General features: G+C 44.2%; 1 protein-coding gene across 1 annotated transcript in view; it reads right to left on the reverse strand.

Annotated features, from left to right (window-relative positions):
- Nucleotides 1–23,862, reverse strand: part of LOC311227907 (gamma-aminobutyric acid receptor subunit gamma-3-like) — a gene marked incomplete at its 3' end in the record, with an annotated part of 512,827 nt that overhangs the window by 370,638 nt on the left and 118,327 nt on the right. Inside the window, exon 3 of the mRNA XM_084313766.1 lies at nucleotides 1,820–1,887. Coding sequence (XP_084169892.1) covers nucleotides 1,820–1,887 — 68 coding nt within the window. The remainder of the gene's footprint in view (nucleotides 1–1,819; nucleotides 1,888–23,862) is intronic.

Consider the following 23,862-nt stretch of genomic DNA (forward strand, 5'->3'; position numbering starts at 1 on the left):
ACTCTGGTTCTGAAAGAGTACACATGAGTATCTGACAGATTGTTAGTCTATTGAAATGTAAGTTGTGAGTTTCACCAGAAGGTAGGTTTTTGTTCTCCAGCAGACTGAGAGGAACCAAAAGTTAAATATATTGTAATATTGTAAATTAGTATCTTTTTGATGTAGCTCTGGGGAACTAACAAATATTAAAGGTAATTTCAAATGTAACCACTAGGAGCACATGTGAGCAAACGTAATGAAGTGAGGAGGTGCCAGTCTTCAGTTTGAAATCATTGGTTGAAATGTGTTAATGAATACACCCATATTGAAATGATTTGAACAATAGGAGAAAGAAGGGGAGTGACACAATTTTGTATTTAACTGGGAGCAAAGTTGGAAATCAGGGTGAAAATAAACCCATGCATCATGACAACATGACAGAGGACAAGCTCTTGAATAAATAACCAGAACTTCTTGAATCCAGCAATCTCCAGTCTATTTATGATGGTAAATATGAAATTCTCTCTCTCCTTAATGAAACATCAGTACACAGGGAAGGGGATTTCACAAGGCTGCTAGTTCATGACTACTATGTGTAGCGACATCATACCTATTCAAACTATTAAAAAAAACATTATTTCTGGTGCCATAGTGACCCCTTGAAAATGACGCTCCATATTGAATTAAAAAACATAATATAGCACCCAAATAAATGGTTCCGATATCATGACAGCCAAAGAAACTCTGAAGAGACATCTTTTTTAGGCCGTACAATTTTGGAGCCCCTCTGATGGACAACAGTGTCCGAGCATTTGCCACAGCCTGGATGCTTTAATGACATAGTCGCCCGCTCCACAAAACAACACACACACTCTCTCCATCTATCTTTGTACTGTATTGATTTTCGATAACGTTAAATTATTCATATCTTGTTGAAGGGAAGGAATGATGCAGCTATGAGTGTATGTGTCATTGTGCTGTCTGTCTGGTCATGTTGTATAGTATGCTCTAACCCAGTTGTTATTGTGCTGTCTGTCTGGTCATGTTGTATAGTATGCTCTAACCCAGTTGTTATTGTGCTGTCTGTCTGGTCATGTTGTATAGTATGCTCTAACCCAGTTGTTATTGTGCTGTCTGTCTGGTCATGTTGTATGCTCTAACCCAGTTGTTATTGTGCTGTCTGTCTGGTCATGTTGTATGCTCTAACCCAGTTGTTATTGTGCTGTCTGTCTGGTCATGTTGTATGCTCTAACCCGGTTGTTATTGTGCTGTCTGTCTGGTCATGTTGTATAGTATGCTCTAACTAACCCAGTTGTTATTGTGCTGTCTGTCTGGTCATGTTGTATGCTCTAACCCGGTTGCTATTGTGCTGTCTGAGTTAATTTAGAATAATGATCATGTATGTGTCCCTTGCCTATTTGTAATTGTATGCTGACATACATAAGTGATTCAAGTGTGTGTGTGTGCGTGTGTGCGTGTGTGAGAGAGAGAGAGAGCGCATGCGAGAGAGAGAGAGAGAGAGAGAGAGAGAGAGAGAGAGAGAGAGAGAGAGAGAGAGAGAGAGAAAGAAAGAATAGTGGGCACAGAAAGAGGGAAAGAGATAAAGAGTTGTCAATGACAGACAATGAGAGAAAGAGCGAACGAAAGAGAGAGAGAGAGAGAGAGAGAGAGAGGGCACAGATAAAGAAAGACATGGAGAGAGGGTGACAAGCATGGATAGAAAGAGAGAGAGAGAGTGAGCACAGAGAAAGAGAGAGACAGAGAGAAAGACAGAGAGAGGGGGAGAGAGAGAGGGAACACATGAGAGAGGGGCACAGAGTGTGTAAATGCTACAACTCACCATATCGATGGACGACACAGGACCGATACTGTTGACATAAATCCCCACATCAATCACAGTTGGTTTGACTGCAAGAGAGGAGAGGGACAGGGTTAGCAGGCAGGTTATTTCAGATACAGAGAGAAGATGGACATGATTAGTAGGCAGGTTAGTTCAGATACAGAGAGAAGAGGGACACGATTAGTAGGCAGGTTGTTATTTCAGATACAGAGAGGAGAGGGACACGATTAGTAGGCAGGTTATTTCAGATACGGAGAGGAGAGGGACACGATTAGTAGGCAGGTTGTTATTTCAGATACAGAGAGAATAGGGACACGATTAGTAGGCAGGTTATTTCAGATACGGAGAGGAGAGGGACAGGGTTAGTAGGCACTAGGCAGGTTATATATCATACTGGTCATCGCATCTCGCTCCTGCCATTATGAGATAACTCTTATCTCCTAGCACCTACTGTGCTCATGAACAAACTATTTGCACTCATGCACGTGACCAGGCCACGCCCCAGCGTCCTCCTATAAGACGCCGGACATGGTCACACTCTACCTTCCTCTTTTTTTGTTTCCAACATGGACGCTGCAGTGCACTCCATGAACTAGTTGTTATGAAATACAGAGAGAAATTACACAATGTTGGGTTTTCGCCGGAGATTCACCAGCCCCTGGAATCTTCTCGGCACATCCTAACAGCGCATCGGCCTGTCCTGGGGTTTCCTCGTCTCGTGACAGTGGATCGAGGGACGTTGTGCGGCGGCTAGCTGTCGGGCTAGGTCGCACACAGGTAGGGCCTGCGCTGCCAGGCATTAATGCTAGCATTTGTGATACTGCTCGTTGTCCCGTGAGACAGCCGAGTTGTGTATTGGCGCGAGGGGCAGGTTATTTGGGAGAACATGGTCGTCATGACTCTGTTTTGGGTGTTTTCCCAACTATCCTAGTGCACGCGGCTAATGCTAATGCTACAATGCTGGGTCTCCATTCTTGTTCCCCGCCGAGGGCTGTCTTTACTAAAAGGTCTTCCCTCCTCTTAACCATTCATGCTGACGGTCAATCGGTGTCTAATGGTGCCCTCACCTGCGGGGTCCCTTTGGGCAGCAGGCTGTCACACGTCACGGTCTTCACCGACGCCTCCCTCATGGGATGGGGGGGAACGTGTCGGACCAACGCAGTAGGGGGCAGCTGCCATGCTTCCCGGTCTGCACTACATTCAATGTGTTGGGATTGAAGGCAGTCCTTCTGGTCCTCAAACGGCTCGACCACCTTGTGGTGGGCACGCATGTTGTGGTCAGGACGGACAACACGACGTCAGCGTTGTATATTGTCAGACAGGGAGGAGTGCGCTCCCCCCGTCTGCACCGGGCGGCGGTCGGGCTCTGGCTATGGGCTTCTCCATCTGCTCTGCCTGAGGGCTCTCCACATCTCCGGCAGGGTGAATGTGGGTGCAGGTGTGATGTCGCGGGGCGGTCCTCACCCTGAAGAGTGGGGACTACGTCCAGACATAGTCGGGCAGGTCTGGGACCGATTCCGTGGCCGTCCGGGATCTGTACGCTTTCCCCCCCTTACACCTGATAGCTCAGCTGTTGGGGCGGGTACGTCGGGAGCGCGGGACTTGGTCCTGGTCGTGCCGGGCCGGGGCTCAGCTGTGTGGTCCCCGGCCCTGATTCAGCTCTTGGTGGCCCCGCCATGGCCTGTTCCGTGGTCACCGCGGGCCCTCTCTCAGGCACGCGGAACTCTGTTCTGCCTCCTGTTCTGGGGCAGCCTCTAGGCTTAGCTGCTGACAGTGTGAATCTGGTGGGGATGCGTCTTGACTATTCTGTGGTTAACGCTATCCGGTACGCGCGCGCTCCGTCCTCTACCGCGGCTTACGCTGGGGAGTGGCGTATGGTCGAGTGTGGGGGCGGAACATTGTTCAGCCACCCTCTCGTGGACCATTCCTGCTTGGCGCTCTGCGTCTCAAGCCTGTGGAACATTCTGTCTCCGAGTGGGTCCTCCAACTGGTCCTGGGCCGGTTGTCGGAGGCCCCATTTGAGCCTATTGAGCAGGTGACATTGGATCTGCTGTCTTGAAGACTGCGTTCTTTTTGGCCATCACCTCTGCTAAACGCGTGGGTGTGCTGTGTGCTCTCTCGGTGCGGCCTGAGTGCCTGTCTATTCGGCCGATAGTGGTGCGACTCTGAGGCCTAATCCCGTCTTTGTGCCAAAGAATATCCGGAGCTCTTTCGCTCCAGGGATATTGTGGTTCTGGCGTTCGTCCGCCTCCTCACGCTAGTGAGTTGAAGGCGGGCCTTCACCTGTCGTGTCCTGTCCGTGCACTGGGGGTTTACCCCAGGACTCGGGCTCTCAGGGCTTCCGTTCAACTGTTTGCTGTTACGGTGGCCCTTGCACGGGTGAGGCGCTGTCCAAGCAGCACCTGTCACATTGGTTGTGCGGGGGCGTTGCCTTTTGCTGCACGTTGGCTGGACAGGTCCCCCCTCGGGCTGCTGCCCTGTTAGGGGGGCCTCGGTGGAGGACATCTGTGCTGCGACCTCCTGGTCCTCCCTGGGTCCCTTCGTTAAGTTTTCTCTCGTGGACATGAGTGGGGGTTCTGTCTCCCAGGCGGTTCTGATGTCTGGGACCTCCCCTGCGTCCCGCCTTTGCTGGGCTAGCAGGGGTGTGTAGGTGTGTGCCACGGGGTGATGTGTCACACGTGGTCTCGCCTGTGCTGTGTGTTTTTCAGGGGTCTCTGGTTCCCCCTTTTTCGTACTTTGGTGGAGTTGACTGTATCCCCCCTTTCGTTAGGACGGGCGGGTGGACGGGTCTCCCCTCCTCCCTGGTAGTGGGGCTTACGGGGCCCTCAGGGGGTACACTTGTCGGGTCACGCGTCCGCTCTGTCCCATATCTCATAATGGCAGGAGCCAGACGCGATCACCAGTATGATATATAACTAAAGGTTATCCTATAACCTAGTTATATGAATACTGGCAGAGCGTCTCGCTCTTAGCGCCCTGAGGTCCCTTGGTTGGGTTTTCAATGTTGGAAACTTTTTTCCCCGAGGAAGGTAGAGTGTGACCATGTCCGGCGTCTTATAGGAGGACGCTGGGGTGTGGCCTGGTCACGTGCATGAGTGCAAATTGTTTGTTCATGAGCACAGTAGGTGCTAGGAGATAAGAGTTATCTCATAATGGCAGGAGCGAGACGCTCTGCCAGTATTCATATAACTAGGTTATAGGATAACCTTTCGTTATTTCAGATACGGAGAGGAGAGGGACAGGGTTAGCAGGCAGGTTGTTTCAGATACAGAGGAAAGTGACCTCTCAGCGTACAGTAGATCAGCTTATACTATGTGACATTTGCCGTTATGATGCACCGGATACGTTTGCTCTCGTTGGTCAGAGCATCGACCTCTCTCCGTTGTTCCGGCACCCGAGTCACCACAGCCTTGGAACGCACAGGGCTCTGAGGCTGAGAAGCGACTATGTCTTCTCACTGTGATGTACTTTGTGTATTTCAAGGCATTAAACGAACATGCCAACCTTTTGGCAAATTAACTTACCGTCTTCTCCAGAGAGAGACAAGAAGATAGATACCAGTTTTCCTCTCTGTGTGTTCAGTAGAAAGCTATCTGGCTGCATGTTAGCCTAGCTTAGCACAATGAATGGAAGCGGACATGGCCGGTTAGCCTTCGGGAGAGGTGTTAGTTGGACAATGCCTAGGCCAGGGATCGGCAATAGGCGGCCCGCGGGCCGAAATTGGCCCGCCAGCAATAATTTCTGGCCCGTCAGTTTATTTTGAGAATATGATATTTATTTTATTTTAATCTTTTTTTTATTATTATTATTATATTTATATTATATTATATTAATATTATATATATATATTCTTTTTATTATATGCATACTTTATGTTTTATCCATGTTGAGAGTGAATAACAGGTGAGTGCAATGTACTGTGCTATAGGCTTGCTCAAAGTGAGGTGGACAGCGCTGGTGCTGAAATGGGAAACACGCAAGTCCATGAAATAAAAACACCAGTTCAGTAAATCATTCAAGCTTTATCTTTACTCGAGTCATGACTGACGGCACCACACATGCATGTGAACAGTAATGCAATAAAAAACAATGGAAAAACAGTGCAATTAACTTTAAAGAAAAAGAGTGCTTGAAGAAGCTCCTGAAATGACGGCGCCGCGCTATAGGTATTTGAATTAAATGAAAAATACAATTTGGCATTAAACAGTAATGCAATTAAACATCTTTAGGTAGCTTCTTGCAAAGAGGAAATACCAACTCAGGCGCCAGAAGAGGAAACTACGACTTCCAAGACACAAACAAAACGAGGAGTCATATTTAAAATACGGGTTTATCGCAAAACGTGTCTCTTGCGTGTTCACATGGCAACACGAGGCTGATTGATTGATTGATTGATTGATTGAAAACTTTATTAACCGATTGCAGAATGGGTTCAATGAAGCAAGCAACTGTGTTCAAGTTGGGTGGACATGGGTGGGCATTCAACGCGAGTGGACATTTGACATATTTCAAACATTAGCATGGATTGAGGAGGAAGCAGAAACAATAATAAGCCCAGGTCTGCCTGCATTATGGTGAGTTGTACATTCGATGTATAATACACCCGCTGTGGTGCTTCAAATCAAATGCACCCTACTGATCTGTTGATGTGTTATAATAATAATAATAATAATAATAATAATAATAATAATAATAATAATAATAATAATAATAATAATAATAATAAATAATAATAATAATAATAATAATAATAATAATAATAATAATAATACATTCGATGTATAATACACCCGCCGTCGGTGCTTCAAATCAAATGCACCCTTACTTATCTGTTCATGTGTTATACTAATAATAATACATTCGATTTATAATGCGAGCACCTGCATTAAAATCAAATGACTGATCTGTTCATGTGTTATGCACTGTGTGAGAGGCACTTTATAATAGAAAAAAGACAGTGGAAACATGTATATGTCGTTTATTTTGACAGAGTTAAAAAAATGTCATTATCATTGGCCCGCCACACAATGGCTTGGGGAAAATTTGGCCCGTGGGCAAACCTAATTGCCGACCCCTGGCCTAGGCTAACCGGCCATGTCCGCTTCCATTCATTGTGCTAAGCTAGGCTAACGTGCAGCCAGATAGCTTTCTACTGAACACACAGAGAGAAAACTGGTCTATCTTCTTGTCGTGTCCCTACAATTCCCTACAAGTCCCAGCGGCATCTGCTTCGCGGGCACCACCAACCACCTATAACATACATGTACAATAATACAGTATATCTGTGATAGAAAGCACCACTGTTTCCTTCTGGAGTGTCATAGAGTAGATCGATCATGACGTCAGCTACAATGGAAATCCCCCCCGACAAAGTATCTCAAAACGTTTATTTAAATGGCACTTGAATCGGAATCAGTTTCATTAGCAGATTATTAGCAGTATCTGCGTGTACAAGGTACCCCGACTCTGTGTTTTGCCCATGTAGAACAAAGGAGACAAAACCGACTCATTAGGAGTATTAGGCATAATATACGTAAGTAATATGTATTGGTTGTATTAGAGGTATCTGTACAAAGTAGGGCTGTCACGATTCGTCGACCATGTCGATGTCATCGACGATGAAATGTTGTCGATTTGAATATTCATGATCGATGCATGATCGTATTGTTGTTACTTGTAGGCCTATGCCTTTTGTGGTGGAAATGGCAGATGTTCTAAGTCATAACATACATACCATATTGTAACGATTGTAAAATTATTCGCTAGCAGGGAGAGGGATGTCCACACGGTATTCACAATGCTCGTTTTATTACACAGGCTATCGTTTGGCCCACGCTATACAGTTACTGTATAAGCAGAGTTCTCTACGCTACACTAACAGTTAGCTATATGCTACACTACCGGTTAGCTACACTTATCTAACCGGGTACAACGCTATGCTAACCGTTTGCTAGCTGAGTCACTCATGCTCCGTTGGTTACCGGCTGCTCCGCTCTCCTATTCACAGACCGACACTGAGAGACGCCATTCCCACACAGATTTTTTATCATATCTCCTGTGCTGGCACAAGCACTACCATAGCGTGGAGTGGAGAGGTAACACACAATACATAATTCATGGAGATGTACAAAAAAGCTATTTATAATTTTTGGCTGGTAAAAAAGATCTCTGGCTGATCTAGATCTAAATCTAAAGCTAAAAAGTTAATGTTGTTCCCTTTTTTTTTTTTTTTAGCTACAGGCATGGATACAGTGTATGTAAGGATAAACAATGTCATAGTAACGGGCGGGTGCTATATTATTTCAAGATAATAAAGTAGCTATAATGAGTCAATAGATAAAAACCAGTAATGGCATGTAGGTTACTCACCCTACTCATGTTCAGTAGGCATCCACACTACACAGCATTTATAGACATAAATAAACTTCATGGCTCATCTCCTACTCTGGGTATTCAGTAGGTGGTGTCAAAGAGGCAACTACCCATGTGACCTGAGGATACTAGTAAAACATTTTGAAATATTAAATTGCAAATAGAATCAATTGATGTTGTTTTCTGGTAAATTACTCTTTAGATTAATCCACTAATCTATAAAATAATCAACAGATTAATCGATAACAAAATAATAGTTAGTTACAGCCCTAGTACAAAGGCAGTGGGGCAAAGCGATATGAAGTACACGGAACTTAGCTTCTGCTTCCTAAAATGTCTGAAAAAAGTCAAGGGAACGGTACATCTTAGGTCTACAGGTCTAGAATAGATTCAGTGCAGAAAGGTCGATTTTGGGGGTGGGGTCATCTAATTTGACAACATATTCCACTTCTGCATACTTGTCGGAACTAGCGGAGCATGATTTAAAAGTCGCTGAAAAAACATCTCATCAAATATTCATACATCCGATTTCACGCTTGATTCTGGCTTCATTTAAACGGTGTCTCACAGGCTGTCAGCACCTTTTCTGACACGATTTGTCTGCAGCAGACATATTCATGCGTCTCTCTCTCCCTCTCTCTCTCTCTCTCTCTCTCTCTCTCTCTCTCTCTCTCTCTCTCTCTCTCACCATCTTTCTCTCTCTTTCTCTCTCTCTCTTCCTCATTTCATCCTAGGCCTGGGGCGCTATACTTATGGCAATTCAAAGGGGCCACAGAGGCACACACACACACACACACACACACACACACACACACACACACACACACACACACACACACACACACACACACACACACACACACACACACACACACACACACACACACACACACACACAAAAACGCGTACTCACACACAATTAAACATACACACACACACACATGCTTGCACATGCACACACAGACAGCACACACATACAGAGCACACCCACGCACAGTGCTCTTAACGCCCCCCGCTATGCTGTAAGTGTACAAGAGCTAAAGTAACGTCACATGGACCTGCTTGTGTCTTTTTACCGCTGCTCCGTGGAAAGCATCCTCACCTACTGCATCAACGTGTGGTTCCTCAGCTGCACAGCCGCAGAGAGGAGGCGCTCCAGAGGGTCGTCAACTCGGCCCAGAAAATTATCGGCTGCCCTCTCCCCTCACTGGAAGGACTATACAACTCCTGCTGCCTTAAAAAAGCAGTAAAAATACTGAAAGACCCACACCACCCGGGCAACAAACACCTCGTATGGCTGCGCTCGGGCAGGCGTTTCAGCGTCATGCCCACCCGGACTAACAGACTGAAGTTTAGTTTTTATCCTAGGGCTATATGTGCACTAAACTAAGCTAAAATTTAAAACAACAGTCTCCCTTGCACCCCCCCCCCCCCCCCACGCACACACAACATTAAGGGATAGTGCAATTATCTTTTACACCCCCCTGTTTATGTTAATGTTATTTATGCCTTACTCCTGTTTTTATATTTAATACTGTGTTTAGGACTGTGTTTTTATATTTTTACTAGCACCTAGGGCTGCATTTAAAATTTCGTTGTAACAACTGTAACAATGACAATAAAGATCTATTCTATTCTATTCTATTCTATTCTATTAAGTTATCATGGTTGCAACACATTATTGATGATACGATTTGTGTGTGTGTGTGTGTGTGTGTGTGTGTGTGTGTGTGTGTGTGTGTGTGTGTGTGTGTTTGTGTGTGGACGAGTGCTGACCTGACACCAGATGGGTCTGAAGCCATAGTGAGATGATGACCACGTGACCTGAGGCACTGATCCTAGATCAGTACTCCTATTAGTGTGATAAAAATATGGGCCCAGGATTCACCGGTCCAACCAGACATGTTTGACCCACGGTAGAGGGTCTAAGTCAGGGGTCTCAAACTCAATTTACCTGGGGGCCGCTGGAGGTAGAGTCTGGGTGAGGCTGGGCCGCATCAAATATTCCACAAAAAAAGGGTTTCAAGTATTCAAAAAAAAAGTACAACTGATCCAATCTTCTCAATCTTTAGCAATACCATTTCAGAACATGAACGGTTCTTCAGAACATAGGCTTCTTAGTGGTGTCAGTGGACTCATCCACAGCTATGGAAATGCACTGTGCATTTTTTTATTCTATCACAAAGCTGTTTAATCAAATCGCCAGCCAGTATTTCAGTTATTCTGGTTGCTGTGCTATCTGAGGAGGATTTGCTTTTGTTTGCCTTCAAACATGGTCTCCATCACTTCAGTCATACATTATTTTATTATGTATGCATCAGAGAATGGCTTCTTGTGTTTAGCCAAAACCCATACAACTGAGTGAGGACTTGGTTGCTTTTTCTCGTTGTGACATAGATTTAACAATAATTCTGCTTGCAGCTTGATATGATGATTTCATTCCATTTATTTTTGTGGTTCTTAGCACTGAATTATGAGGAAAGGTTGCATCAAAATAACTGTGTTTTGTTTCGTAGTGGCGTTTCAAATATGCCACTCTTCACAAGAGCTACCATTTCCTGGCATATTAGGCACATTGGTTTGGTGCTGGGAGGATGCACGCATAGTTTTCAGTCCATTCACTTTGAATTGCAACGATTTTCACTGTCGACTTTTCTTTTACTGGCCATCTTTGAACATGCCATATTTTTCTGCTGGCTGCCTGCTGGCGAAACTAGGTTACTAGCTACATTTATCTCACAGAGATAAAACTGGGAACGAGGTTACTAGCTACAGTACCTGCAGATTAAACTACCTGTAGATGCGCTGTCAACTCTCTCTCTGACTCGGACCCGTTGAAAGAGACGACACACATTCCGTGAAGACCCGCCCTACTCTGCCACTGATTCGCAGACTGTGGGTGGATCACGCTGAATGTGATTGGACCAGAGTAGACAGACACAGACAGTGGAGCAGTACAGCCGGACATGCAGAGCACTGCTTGCAGAGGAGATAGCGGAGAATTTTGAGGATTTCCTTCCACTTTATCACTCTGGAATCACGTTTCAACCAAGTCACTAACGTAACGTTGCTGTCATGAGCCTGCGCTATGGTAGCCTACAAGTGATAAAATAAATAAAACTTCCAACTCGCGCAATGACTCGGCAAAAAGTTGCACGCGGGCCGCACTAACACTAAACTTTGATGTCAAGTAGGGGGCCGCAAAATATCATCCAGCCGGCCGCAATTGGCCCGCGGGACCCCTGGTCTAAGTGCTAATTTCACTTCACAGTGGCTCAAGAGGTAGAGAAGTCGTCTGGTAATCCGGAGGTTTCCGGTTTGATTCCCACTCCTCCCGGGCAGCATGTCGAAGTGTCCTTGAGCAAGACACTTAACCCTCAATTGCTCCCGATGAGCAGGTCAGTACCTTGCACGGTCGCCTCCGCCATCGGTGTGCGAATGTGTGAGTGAATGGGTAAAATGTGAGGAACAAATTGTAAAGCGCTTTTGGATAATAGCTGCTATATAAATGCAGCCATTTACCATTTACAACCACCAACTCCAACAGGGAGCTAACTTATCTGTTTCCATAGAAAATAAGTCATGAGTCACCTGCTGCTTTCTCTCCTTTGTTCTGCTTTTTCAAAAAAGGATCGACCAATTGGATGTTGAGCCCAGACTGTTAAATCCCTTTTTGTCATAGATATAACTTTCACTTTGTGAAGTACTGTAATCTGAATAATAACTGAGAAAATCCCATTGAACAAAACTTTGATTGTATAATCTGTGCGATGGTTACAGAGGGACTCCGGGGGTAGGCCTACACTGCTGTGCAATTCTCTAAAGAACAGAGCAAGATTGAACACTGTAACTTTGTTACAAGATAAAACAGATATTGAGAAGTAAAATTTCACTCATAAACTAATTTTTTTTTAAATAAATAGTAGTTCTGTAGCTTCTGCAGGGCAGCACAGTTACAACACAGTGGTCTCAGTCCGCAGGGAACAGAGCAGTCAAACGGGACGTGGTTGGTCTCACTTCTATTTATCATCACATCTTTTTTCTTTTTCACACAGGGTCAAGAGGTTAACCAACAACAAACGAGGTCACCCCCGGGAGGAAACGCGTACGGAACACCTGTGGCGGTACGGGTGAAAAGGGATTCATCGGACATGGAATTGAAAGGTCGTCTTGGAGCGTCTCTGTCCACCGGGGTGTGACAAAAGGCGGGACGGTTCATGTATTTTTTCAATGTATTCTCACGGGTGCTAACTGGGTATTAAAATGTCTGTCTTCTCCACCGAGGTCCCACAGGGTCATTTGGCAACACGTACGCGTCGCTATATCGGGGAGGAGGAGGAGGAGGAGGAGGAGGAGGAGGAGGAGGAGGAGGAGGAAGGACATGGAGCTGTCCTCTGGGGAAGGTTATTTTTCTCTCTCTCTCTCTCTCTCTCTCTCTCTCTCTCTCTCTCTCTCTCTCTCTCTCTCTCTCTCTCTCTCTCTCTCTCGCTCTCTCTCACCAAGGCCTCAGCACTGTTGCTTTGACATCACAACAATTCTATTATGGAGTCGTGTTGTGTTGCTGGTTTGTCCCGCTGTGCTCCGTCACGCAGTTTTCATCAATAGTATAATTAAAGTGGTGATCCGCAAGATCCTCAGTGTTTTTTTTTTTTAGATTAGATTAGATTCAAAATGGGCTGTCAGTTTATTGCGTTAATTAGATTAATTAATTACACAGCAAATGATCGCGTTATAAAAATTAACTAAAAATTCATAAAATTATTATAATTTTTTTATCTCATTCATTCCATAAGAACGTAGAATACACATTTACAGACTTTTTTTAATATGGTCCATTTGCATGTTCTTGGTATCTGATTCTAGGGACATCTATGGATCTCAGGGAATGTATTCCCAAATACTGTGTCTGTTACTAGGCTTGAGTAAATTGTAATGAACCAAATGATAATATCAATAAAAAATTTTTTTATCTTTGACTGCTAATAACACCATGCAAAAATGTACCAGACCTGGAAAATCTAAGCAAATTAATAAATGGAAGATGATTAAACAGAAGGTTTTGTAGATACAGTATTTAATTCTGCCATCCGGACACATGCAATTTGAAATATGATTATAGAATGTAGAATACCGGGCCTAAAATGGTTATGCGATTAAAATGTGATTAATTCGATTAATTAATTACAAATCCTGTAATCAAATCAAATCAAATTTATTTATAGGGCCCGACAACACACGTTAATGTCCCCATGGGCCGTACAGGTCTTCTTTAAACAAGTCAAGAAGACAACATAACAATAAGTCAAGAACAGAACAAGAACACCATAGGGTCCAAACATTTTTTAGATGAATGCAAATAAATGAAAGAATGCAAGCACTCCCAGACATACCCCACGCGAAGGTAAGGAAAAACTCACTAAAACCTAACAATAGGGAAAAAAAGCTCCACAGGCAATGTGGAGGAGAGAAACCTTAGAAGGGCCGTTCAAGGGGGGATCTCCCTTCTTAGATGTCGGTGATAGTAGTGTTGCAGACGGACAGTTGGTAAGCATGCACTCATGTGTGTGGTGAAACACAGATGAGTGCATGCAATAGCAACTGTACATTTTGAAAAATTAAAGATAGAGCTAATAGCGATAGCAACTGAACATTTTGAAAGATTAAAGATAGAGTTGATAGCGGATCTATTTGAGGCACAGGGGCGGCGCAAGAGGGTCACGTCCTCCCCGTCTTAGTCACGGGACATTCAACACTCCGGTCGTTGCTCAGGGACAGCCGGAGACAGGGGGAAGGGGGGTGGCGCAGAGAGGGTCGCGAACTCCCCGACATCATCGCGGGACATCCGGCACTCCGGTCACCACTACGAGACCTCCGAAGACAGGGGGGCACGCAGAGGGGGTCGCAATCTCCCGGCCTTCGTCACGGGACGTCCAACACTCCGGTCAACACTCCAGGACAGCAAGTCATAGGAAGACAGGGAGACGGGACAGGCGTTAGACAGCTCATGAGATTGTAGTAGGCGGACATAGCAATAGATACAAGTGGTAGGCATATATGTGAATGGAGTAGATATATGAAGTAAGCGTATTATGTGAATAGAATAGAAGTACTTAACCCAGCAATGAAACCGCGTTGACTGTTAATCTGTTAACAGTCTGTTAATCAGTTGACAGGACCACGGACAGACGGCGGTGAATAACTGATCCAATGCCTCGGAGGTGCATGTAGAGCAGTCACTACAAGCTTGGCCAAGACCCCGAGGCATCCATCACCTTGGTCAGCGCCAGGAGACGGGTACTCAGAGAGAAGGGGGAGGGAGGGGGGGAGAGGGGGGGGGGGGGAAGAGTTAGAGAGTTCCCATGTTTGTGGTGCTGCAAAGGAGCAGACATGTAGTACCCTGTAGTGCCATGTAGTACCCCGTAGTGCCATGTAGTACCCTATAGTACCCCATAGTGCCATGTAGTACCCCGTAGTATCCTGTAGTACTCTGTAGTGCCATGTAGTACCCTGTGGTGCCATGTAGAGCTATGTAAGCCATGTAGTACCCTGTAATGCCATGCAGTACCAAGTAGTACTCTGTGGTACCATGTAGTACCCTGTACCCTAACTAAACTACCCTATAGTAAACTACCCAGTGGTACCATGTAGTACCCTGTACCATAACTAAACTACACAGATTAATCTAAAGGTCAGTCCCCGACCAGGTGAGATCAAGGTAGGTTGAAGGAGAGAGAGAAAAGATGAGTCTTAAGCAGGGATTTAAAAGCTTCGACAGAGCAGGCGCCCCTGATGACGGCAGGTAATTTGTTCCACAGGTAGGGAGCACGGTAGACAAAGGCTCTGTGGCCGGCGGATTTCTTTTTAACCCTAGGGGTCGATAGAAGCCCCGCATTTTGTGAGCGCAGAGCACGAGCGGGCGAGTATCGGGAGATGAGATCAGATAGATAGAGCGGTGCAAGCCCATTTAAAATTTTGTAGGTGAGGAGTAGCACTTTAAAGTCAGAGCGGGCTTGGATAGGAAGCCAATGTAGGGCGGACAAAACTGGTGTGATGTGATCAAATTTTCTAGTTCTAGTTAGTATCCGTGCAGCCGCATTTTGCACGAGTTGAAGATTTTTGATGCTTGAATTAGGTAAGCCTGAAAAAAGTGCATTACAGTAGTCCAGACGTGATGAGACAAAAGCATGAATCAGGGTTATACAAATTAATTCGATAAATTTTTTTTATCGCCTGACAGCACTAGGCTAATTCAAATGTATGGTACAACGAAAATAAGTTTCCAACCAGAGTGCAAATGTAACAGTAAAGTGCAATAGTACAATGTCCTAATAAACTAACCTACACTGTAGCACTCAACACTTTGATGAACATTGTTACTCACCTTCCTGATGACTTGTCGTGCAGAACTTGTAAGTCGCTTTGGATAAAAGCGTCAGCTAAATGACTAAATGTAAATGTCCAGCTGATTAAGCTGTGTATACAATATTTAAATGAGTACTACTGAGTAATAGTGCCAATAAGATGTATGTACAGAGTTGTAGTGTATACAGTGATACAGGTATAAAGACACTATGGTAGTAAGTCATACTGGCCAGCAGCGTAACTAGTAAGAGTAGGTAAGAGATATGTACAGATATAGATATAGTATCTACAGACATGTATAGAGGATTATAATGCAGGTATGTACAGACAGATGTGGACAGCTTTTGTTTTGGTCACATCCAGAGATCCATCATTGCACTGTTTTGACATGATTTCCATCTTTAAAGCACTTTAAAGTCTTGATTCACTTCCTGTGTGTCCTCCGATGCCGTATATATATATATATATATATATATATATATATATATATATATATATATATATATATATATATATATATATATATATATATATATATATATATATATATATATATATATATATATATATATATATATGTATGTCTGTTTGTCTGTCTGTCTCTCTCTCTCTCTCTCTCTCTCTCCCCCTCTCTCCCTCTCTCTCTCTCTCTCTCTCTCTCTCTCTCTCTCTCTCTCTCTCTCTCTCTCTCTCTCTCTCTCTCTCTCTCTCTCTCTCTCTCTCTCTCTCTCTCTCTCACACTGGTCTCTACTGGAGTGTTCTCTTGGTATGTGAGTTGCTTGTTCCGCTTGTAACTATTTCCCTCCCTATTCTCTCTGGATCTGTTGTTTCCCTCTGTCTTTATCTCTGTCTGTTTCATTCTCCACACTCCACACTTTCTCTTCACACGTTGCTCTGTATCTCTTTGTTTCTCTCTCCCCCTTTCTCTCTCTCAACGTGAATGTCAATTCCAAAGATAATCATACACAAGATATGAACAAGTTATACACAGAACATTCTTATTAAATAAATGTATCATCCATACGTGTGTGTGTGTGTGTGTGTGTGTGTGTGTGTGTGTGTGTGTGTGTGTGTGTGTGTGTGTGTGTGTGTGTGTGTGTGTGTGTGTGTGTGTGTGTGTGTGTGTGTGTGTGTGTGTGTGTGTGTAGCATGCCCCAAAGCATCTCTCCATTTGACTGTATGGTTGTCAACCACTGGCATTGCATGGAATGTTCGTCGGTCACATTAAAATACATGAGTCATCTGGAACTGTCGTGTCCACTGTCTTAGAGATTTCAGAGCTCATCGATGTAGTTGCACATAATCATAACAATCTTATCTTACCTTACATTATCTTACCGTAACTTATCTTACCTTACTTTATCATACCTTACCATACCATACCATACATTGGCTTACCATACCTAATCTCACCATACCATACATTACCTTACCTTACCGTACCTTACCTTACCTTACCTTACCTTATCTTAGCTTACCATACTGTACCATACCATACCATACCATACCATACCATACCATACCATACCATACCATACCATACCATACCATACCATACCATACTTTACCATACCTTACTTTATATTAAGTATGATTCATGTCTGCATAGGGACACAGAGGGGGTGGTGGGCATTTCAAGGTTGCAGAGGCTCCCTGCTGCGTTTCAAATCGACTTTCCAAAGGTTTCTACTGTCACGTCAGCAGGGCCAGCTTTAGACTAGAAGAGGCCACAGGCAAGATGTTCTTTATCATACTTGCTTTGCATCTTAAATTAAAAGGCAAATGCCCACCTCAAAATGCAGGACTCAAGGACTGAGTTTTCTCATCTCATCAGGCATTCTGGTGTCTCAATAATGCTGCATCTAATGGTCTAATAATCCAATAGTCCACTTGCTCTTTTAGATTGAGTGACAGTGATTGTTCTATCCTTTTACAGCTTTAATGGTCATCATTATTCTTTGAGCCCATATCTGTAACGTGCCCAGGCCCAGCCCTTGACATTGGACAGTCCCTACCTCCTGACAGTGGTGGCCTACATGGTCCCCTACCTCCCTCTAGTGGCCAGAGGAGCCAGATGGTGCAGGTGGCCATCTTGGTATGGTTTAAGATAATAGAGTTAATCTCTTCTTACTTATTATCTTGGGCCATCCCTGTCTTTGTTTGATGTCTCTCCCTGTCTGGTTGTTGTGTGTGATGTTGCTTTTTGTGTCTAGTTTGGTGTTGATTGATTCTGTGTTTTGGCCTGGCCTTGCCAGGTGTTGCTCGTTGTAATTAGTGTTGTATTTAAGTGTGGGTCTGTCCTCACTTCCTTGTGGCGTCAGTTTCTCCTGTACCCCGGTGTTCCCCTGCTCGTCGTGTCTCCCTTGCCTTGCCTTGTTGTCATTAAGTGTTGTAAGTAGTTTAGTATTCCGTTTTGGTTCCTCTTTGTTTTTCGTGTCCTTCAGTCTCGTTTTGTATTAGAGCCAGCTCGGCTGAGCCTTTTTATGTTCCGTTTTGTAACGTGTCGTTCTCCAAGTAAAGCCTATATATATATCCACGTTACCCTGCCATCTCTGCTTCCTCTCTTGCTGGTCTGCAACTGTGTTCTCACCCTCATAGCACCCCCAATCGTAACACATATCATCCCTCACATTCTGGAAAGCCTGAATGACTACAATGTGATGCGTAACTGGCCACACCAAATTACTATAAATAAAACCATTACAAGTAATACAAGTAATAATCTCTTAAACCATTAAAGTAATAAACACTTTCCTATTAATACATTTAGCCACTCTATATCACCAATTGATACCAATACCCAGTTCATGAACGCCTTTATGTCTCCTGTTATTGGCTGTTCTAAACTCTGGGATCCATTCCAACGGTTTATAGGCGTGTGTCTCTTCCTCCACATCTCTCTCTCCTCTCATCCTTGCCTCTCATCCTCGTCTCCTCTGTGAAAAGTCACGGGGAAACGGGGAAGAGATGTGAGGAGACGAGCCGGCGGTGAGATGTGACAGATACACACGTGACGGAGCGCAGTGGGACAAACCAGCAACACAACACTATTTACTCTATAATAGAAAGTTACTACTGTGATGTCAAAGCAACAGTGCTGAGGCCTTGGTCACTGTTACTAACCCTTGCAGCAGGTGTACAGTCACACACCTAGCATTTTGAGAACGGAATATTCTCAGGAACGATGGCCACTGATCGTTGAGAGCTGCGGCGTTCTAGAATCACTAGACCGAATACCAAGAAAACATGTCAACGTCTACGAAATGCACCGGAAAGGATTGATTTGTCCCGTGTATCATTCCCTAAGAGGGAACAACACAAATGCTAATTCTCTACTCCAGTTGCTATAGTAACAAATGAAGTATTCATGTCAAAATGAATAAAACAATTTTTGGATGAAGAGATGAGAGAAAATGCTCACTCGTCTTTGAGCCAGTAACTCCTGCTGTTCTTTTTGTAGCCGGCACTCGAGAAACTCACATGAAATTGTGATTATTTTTAATCATTATTATTAAAGGGGAACTATTTTACTATTTCTTTCACTATTTGGGCACTTTTACACAATTCCTGTGAGTCTATGGAACACCTCTGTAATATATATATTTTTTTTATTCATTGTTTTGTATTTCTAATCAAGTCCTCAAAAACAGCATTTTTCTACCTCAAGATCTCGAGCCGTTTTGAGCCTGGGCTCCTAAACCACTGCGCAGCGTCGTCTTCACCTGAACATTATCATGCAGCGGTGTCTTTCTGACATCACATATCGCGCACATTTTCAAATGACTCAGTTCAGTGAGGGTGAATATTGTGAGAGGAGAATTGGAAGAATGCGCCAATATGAGAATTTTGAGACATAGATCATATTAATACAAGTTCACATAGCTAGGAAACAATGCTAAACACTCAAAAAGGCCATTTATAAGATAGTTCCCCTTTAAAGGCTGACCCGGATGCTTCAGAGCTTCAATCGTTGCCATGGTAATCTACACCAAAATCTTTTTTTTTTTTTTTTTTTTTTTTTTACAAAAATATGAACTAGCCCAGGAAATGAACTATACGCTTCTTGATGAGGCAACATTTTCCGTCCCGTATGTCACTGTGCCTTGCAGTCAGCGCCTCGTGTCTTGAGCAATGCATCAGACTACAGCATCAGTTATGACAGTCTTTCTGTTATCTGTAATGGGCTTTATCATCATAGAGTCAAGTGTTTTTTTATGAGACGCCGGATGTTGATGTGGATAAAAGGGGCGACAGTGGCTCAGGAGGTAGAGCAGTTGTCTGGTAATCTGGAAGTTCCCGGTTCCATTCCCGCTCCTGCCGGGCAGCGTGTTGAAGTGTCCATGAGCAAGACACTTAACCCCTAATTGCTCCCGATGTGCAGGTTGGCACCTTGCGTGGTTGCCTCTGCCGTCGGTGTGTGAGTGAACGGGTAAAATGTGAGGAACAAATTGTAAAGCACTTTGGATAAAAGCGCTATATAAATGCAGTCCATTTACCATTTAAAACACCTGTTTTCAGTTGATGCAGCTAATAACAGAAGGAACTGGAGGACTTTTTAAAAGACGGCTGGCAGCTGTAGCCACGCAACTGCTTTGCATCCCTGCCACTTCAACCCCTTCAGAGTGCATTTCTTTCAAATGCTGGCTTTTTTGTAAGCAAAACAAGACATTCTCTGTTGCCAAAGAATGTGGACATGTTGGTCTTTCTGTCACACAACCTAAAGCAGGTTGAGCCTCATATCATTCAAAGCCCCAGGTATTTTTAGTTTGTGTTGCACTCATATCATTCAAACATCCAGGTATGTTAGTTTGTGTTATGGCTTGGACCACAGAAGCTATTTTTGTTGGGTGTAAGTCGTGTTTTAGCTTTGACTGGATATGGTTGTTTATTTAATTTGATCAATGCATACTTAAAGTGAAGGCACTGTTTTATTTATTGCTTTTTTCATGTGTCTTGTGCTTTTATTAAACCTCAAATGACTTTACATTTATTTTTGTTCATGTTAATCCAAAGGCAACAGAAGCAATTCTGTTAATTATTTAAGACTTCATGTAAAGGTCTACACTGACAAGGGCCTTATTTCTTTTATCTTTTCAAGAGCAACCGATTTCACTTTGATTAGGCCTGTATAAAAAGGCTATTTTGTAAAACAATTTATATATATATAATTATTATTTTATATACTGCACAGACTATATTTCTTTTTCATTATGCCAAGCAGTTTAGTTTTTATAGACTAAGGCTTTAATTTATTTAATTTGATTATTGCAAATTTTCCAGCCAATTAAATGTCAATGTCAAGGAAAAACCTTGAAGTGTGACTTTGCTCCTCTCAATAGCATAATATTTACAATAATAAAACGTATGTAATGATAGCATGTGATGAAGACATAATTAATTAATAATAACAGCAAGTACATAACAGCCCCCCCCCCCCCCCCCCCAACACACACACAGCTGTGTATATCCGATGATAATTAGTGCTGAAGCAAAGAAAAGCTCTATACAGTATTTCCGCTACACTTAAAGGAACACGCCAACATTATGGGAAATGCGCTCACTGTCTTCTCCAGAGTCAGACAAGAAGATAAGATACCAATTTACTCTCTGTGTGTTCAGCAGAAAGCTTTCCGGCTGCAAGCTAGCCTAGCTTAGCACAAATGAATGGAAAAGGATGCGGATGAGCTAGCCTAGCTTAGCACAAATGAATGGAAAAGGACAGGGACGTGCACAGGACTTCAGAGGGGCAGGTGCTCAAAGGCTGAAAAGGGCACTATAGCCCGATTTTTAAGGGCCCTTTTCGGGCGGGGGGCCCCCCTTTTTATGCTTTTTGGGGGGTTTTGGTGATCAAATATTGAATATTGAACTATAATAATCAGTGCAGGAGCTCACTTATCCTTGAAAGACACTTTTATCACTGACTTAAAAGGCGCATACATCTCCATAAATGTTCAGGGGGGAGGGAATAAGTGCTTACCCTACAGACCCCAAGAAGTGCTGTATATTCTGTATTGTTTAATATAAATGCATTTTCTATTCCAATCCCGATTTGTATTTGAGATTCCCAAATCCCATCGGACTTGACTTCTTCGTCTCCCTCAGTGAGTGTAATACCAGCATTCAACTGTATGCGCCACAGCGGTTTCTATCATCATCATCATCATCACCACCCACGCTATGCATAAAATGTATAGGTCCGCGGAGAGGCACGCTGAGGAGGCCGTGCAAACTGCAATGGAATATGGGGCATCTCTCTCTCTTTACCAAATATTTTGATTCTATCCTGACATTTTTCAGTTGGAAGGGCAGTCTATATGCGTAACGGTAAAAAAAGAAAAGAAAAAAAAGATTTCTTTTTAAAAGGGCACTTTTTTATGAGGCTCAAAAGGGCAGGTGCTCAAGCATCCCTTGGGCTCTATGTGTGCACGTGCCTGGAAAAGGATGCGGATGATCTAGCCTAGCTTAGCACAAATTAATGGGAAAGGATGCGGATGAGTTAGCCTAGCTTAGCACAAATTAATGGAAAAAGATACGGATGAGCTAGCCTAGCTTAGCACAAATTAATGGAAAAGGATGCGGATTAGCTAGCCTAGCTTAAATGTCAGAAAAAGGGTTTTTTGGCCAACAGCTACGCTAGCTGATCTACTTGTCTATCTACTTGTCCGACTCTGGAGAAGATGGTACTGTAAGCGCATTTCCAATAATGTCGGCGTGTTCCTTTAATGTTATAACACGTATTGGGACATGTGCGTTGTCCTCTACAGCCTGGCTAGTGGAACATGATAATGCACACATTATGATTTAATTATGATTCAGCTCCAATAAGGTTGGTTGAACCATGCCAACAATGTAGCCATTAACACTACTGTACAGTGTGTACCCTACATGAAACACACACACACACACACACACACACACACACACACACACACACACACACACACACACACACACACACACACACACACACACACACACACACACACACACACACACACACACACACACACACACACACACACACACACACACTCATATAAACACACAAGCATGCATGCACACACATACACACAAGCATACACCACCATGTCATTCCATACAAATGTGAGATGAGATACTGTAGATAAATAGAGAGATGATGATGTGTTTGTACTTGCTGAACTACAAGAAACTAGAAGAGACATGCATGCAACATGCACACATGCCCCCCCACCAGTGATGCCAGTAACTAGTTATTAAGTAATCTGATCACAGCAGCATCACACCTGGACAAGAGGAAGGGGAACTATGTGAGAATGCTATTCATCGACTACAGCTCGGCATTCAATACCATAGTCCCCTCCATACTCATAGCCAAGCTCAGGGACCTGGGCTTGAACTATGACCTCTGCCAGTGGGTCTTGGACTTCCTGATGGGCAGACCCCAGGTGGTGAGAGCAGGCAACTGCACCTCCTCATCCATCACCCTCAACATAGGGGCCCCCCAGGGCTATGTTCTGAGTCCCCTCATCTACTCCCTGTACACACACGACTGTGTGGCTCAGCGGAGTAGCAATACAATCATCAAATTTGCTGACGACACAGTTGTGGTGGGCCTGATCTCTGCCAACGACGAGAGGGCCTACCTGGAAGAGGTCAAGGTCCTGGCGGGATGGTGCCAGGAAAACAGCCTCTCCCTGAACGTCAGCAAAACAAAGGAGATGATTGTGGACTTCAGGAGGTCGGGGGTCAAGGACTACAGCCCCCTCAGCATCGACGGGGCACCGGTTGAGAGAGTCAACAGCTTTAAGTACCTCGGAGCCTACATATCCGAGGACTTGACATGGACCACACACATTGACAGTGTTGTGAAGAAGGCACGACAACGCCTCTACTTCCTCAGGCGCCTAAGGAAGTTCCAAGTCAGTCAGAAGATCCTTAAGAACTTCTACTCATGTACAATAGAGAGCATCCTGACTGGCAACATCACCTCCTGGTTTGGGAATAGCACTGCACAAGACCGAAGCAGACTACAAAGAGTGACACGTTCAGCCGAACGCACAATTGGAGGGGGGCTCCCCACCCTCCAGAACATTTACAACAAGCGGTGCAGGGGCAAGGCTAAGAGAATCATTAAAGACTCCAGTCACCGGGGCGGTTAGGTGGCCGAGCGGAGATTGCGTTCGTCACCAACCCCGGAGCTGTGAGCTGGATTCGCCTGTTCGAATCCAGCTCACAGCTCCGGGGTTGTCACCAGCTTGGCTGGCCGTCTGCACTAATACAATTGGCTGTATTAGAGGGTGGGAGAAGCTGGCGGGGTGGGTCCGGGT

This window comes from Notolepis coatsorum (assembly GCF_963971535.1).
Source record: "Notolepis coatsorum genome assembly, chromosome: 1".
In the NCBI taxonomy this organism is placed as follows: domain Eukaryota; kingdom Metazoa; phylum Chordata; class Actinopteri; order Aulopiformes; family Paralepididae; genus Notolepis; species Notolepis coatsorum.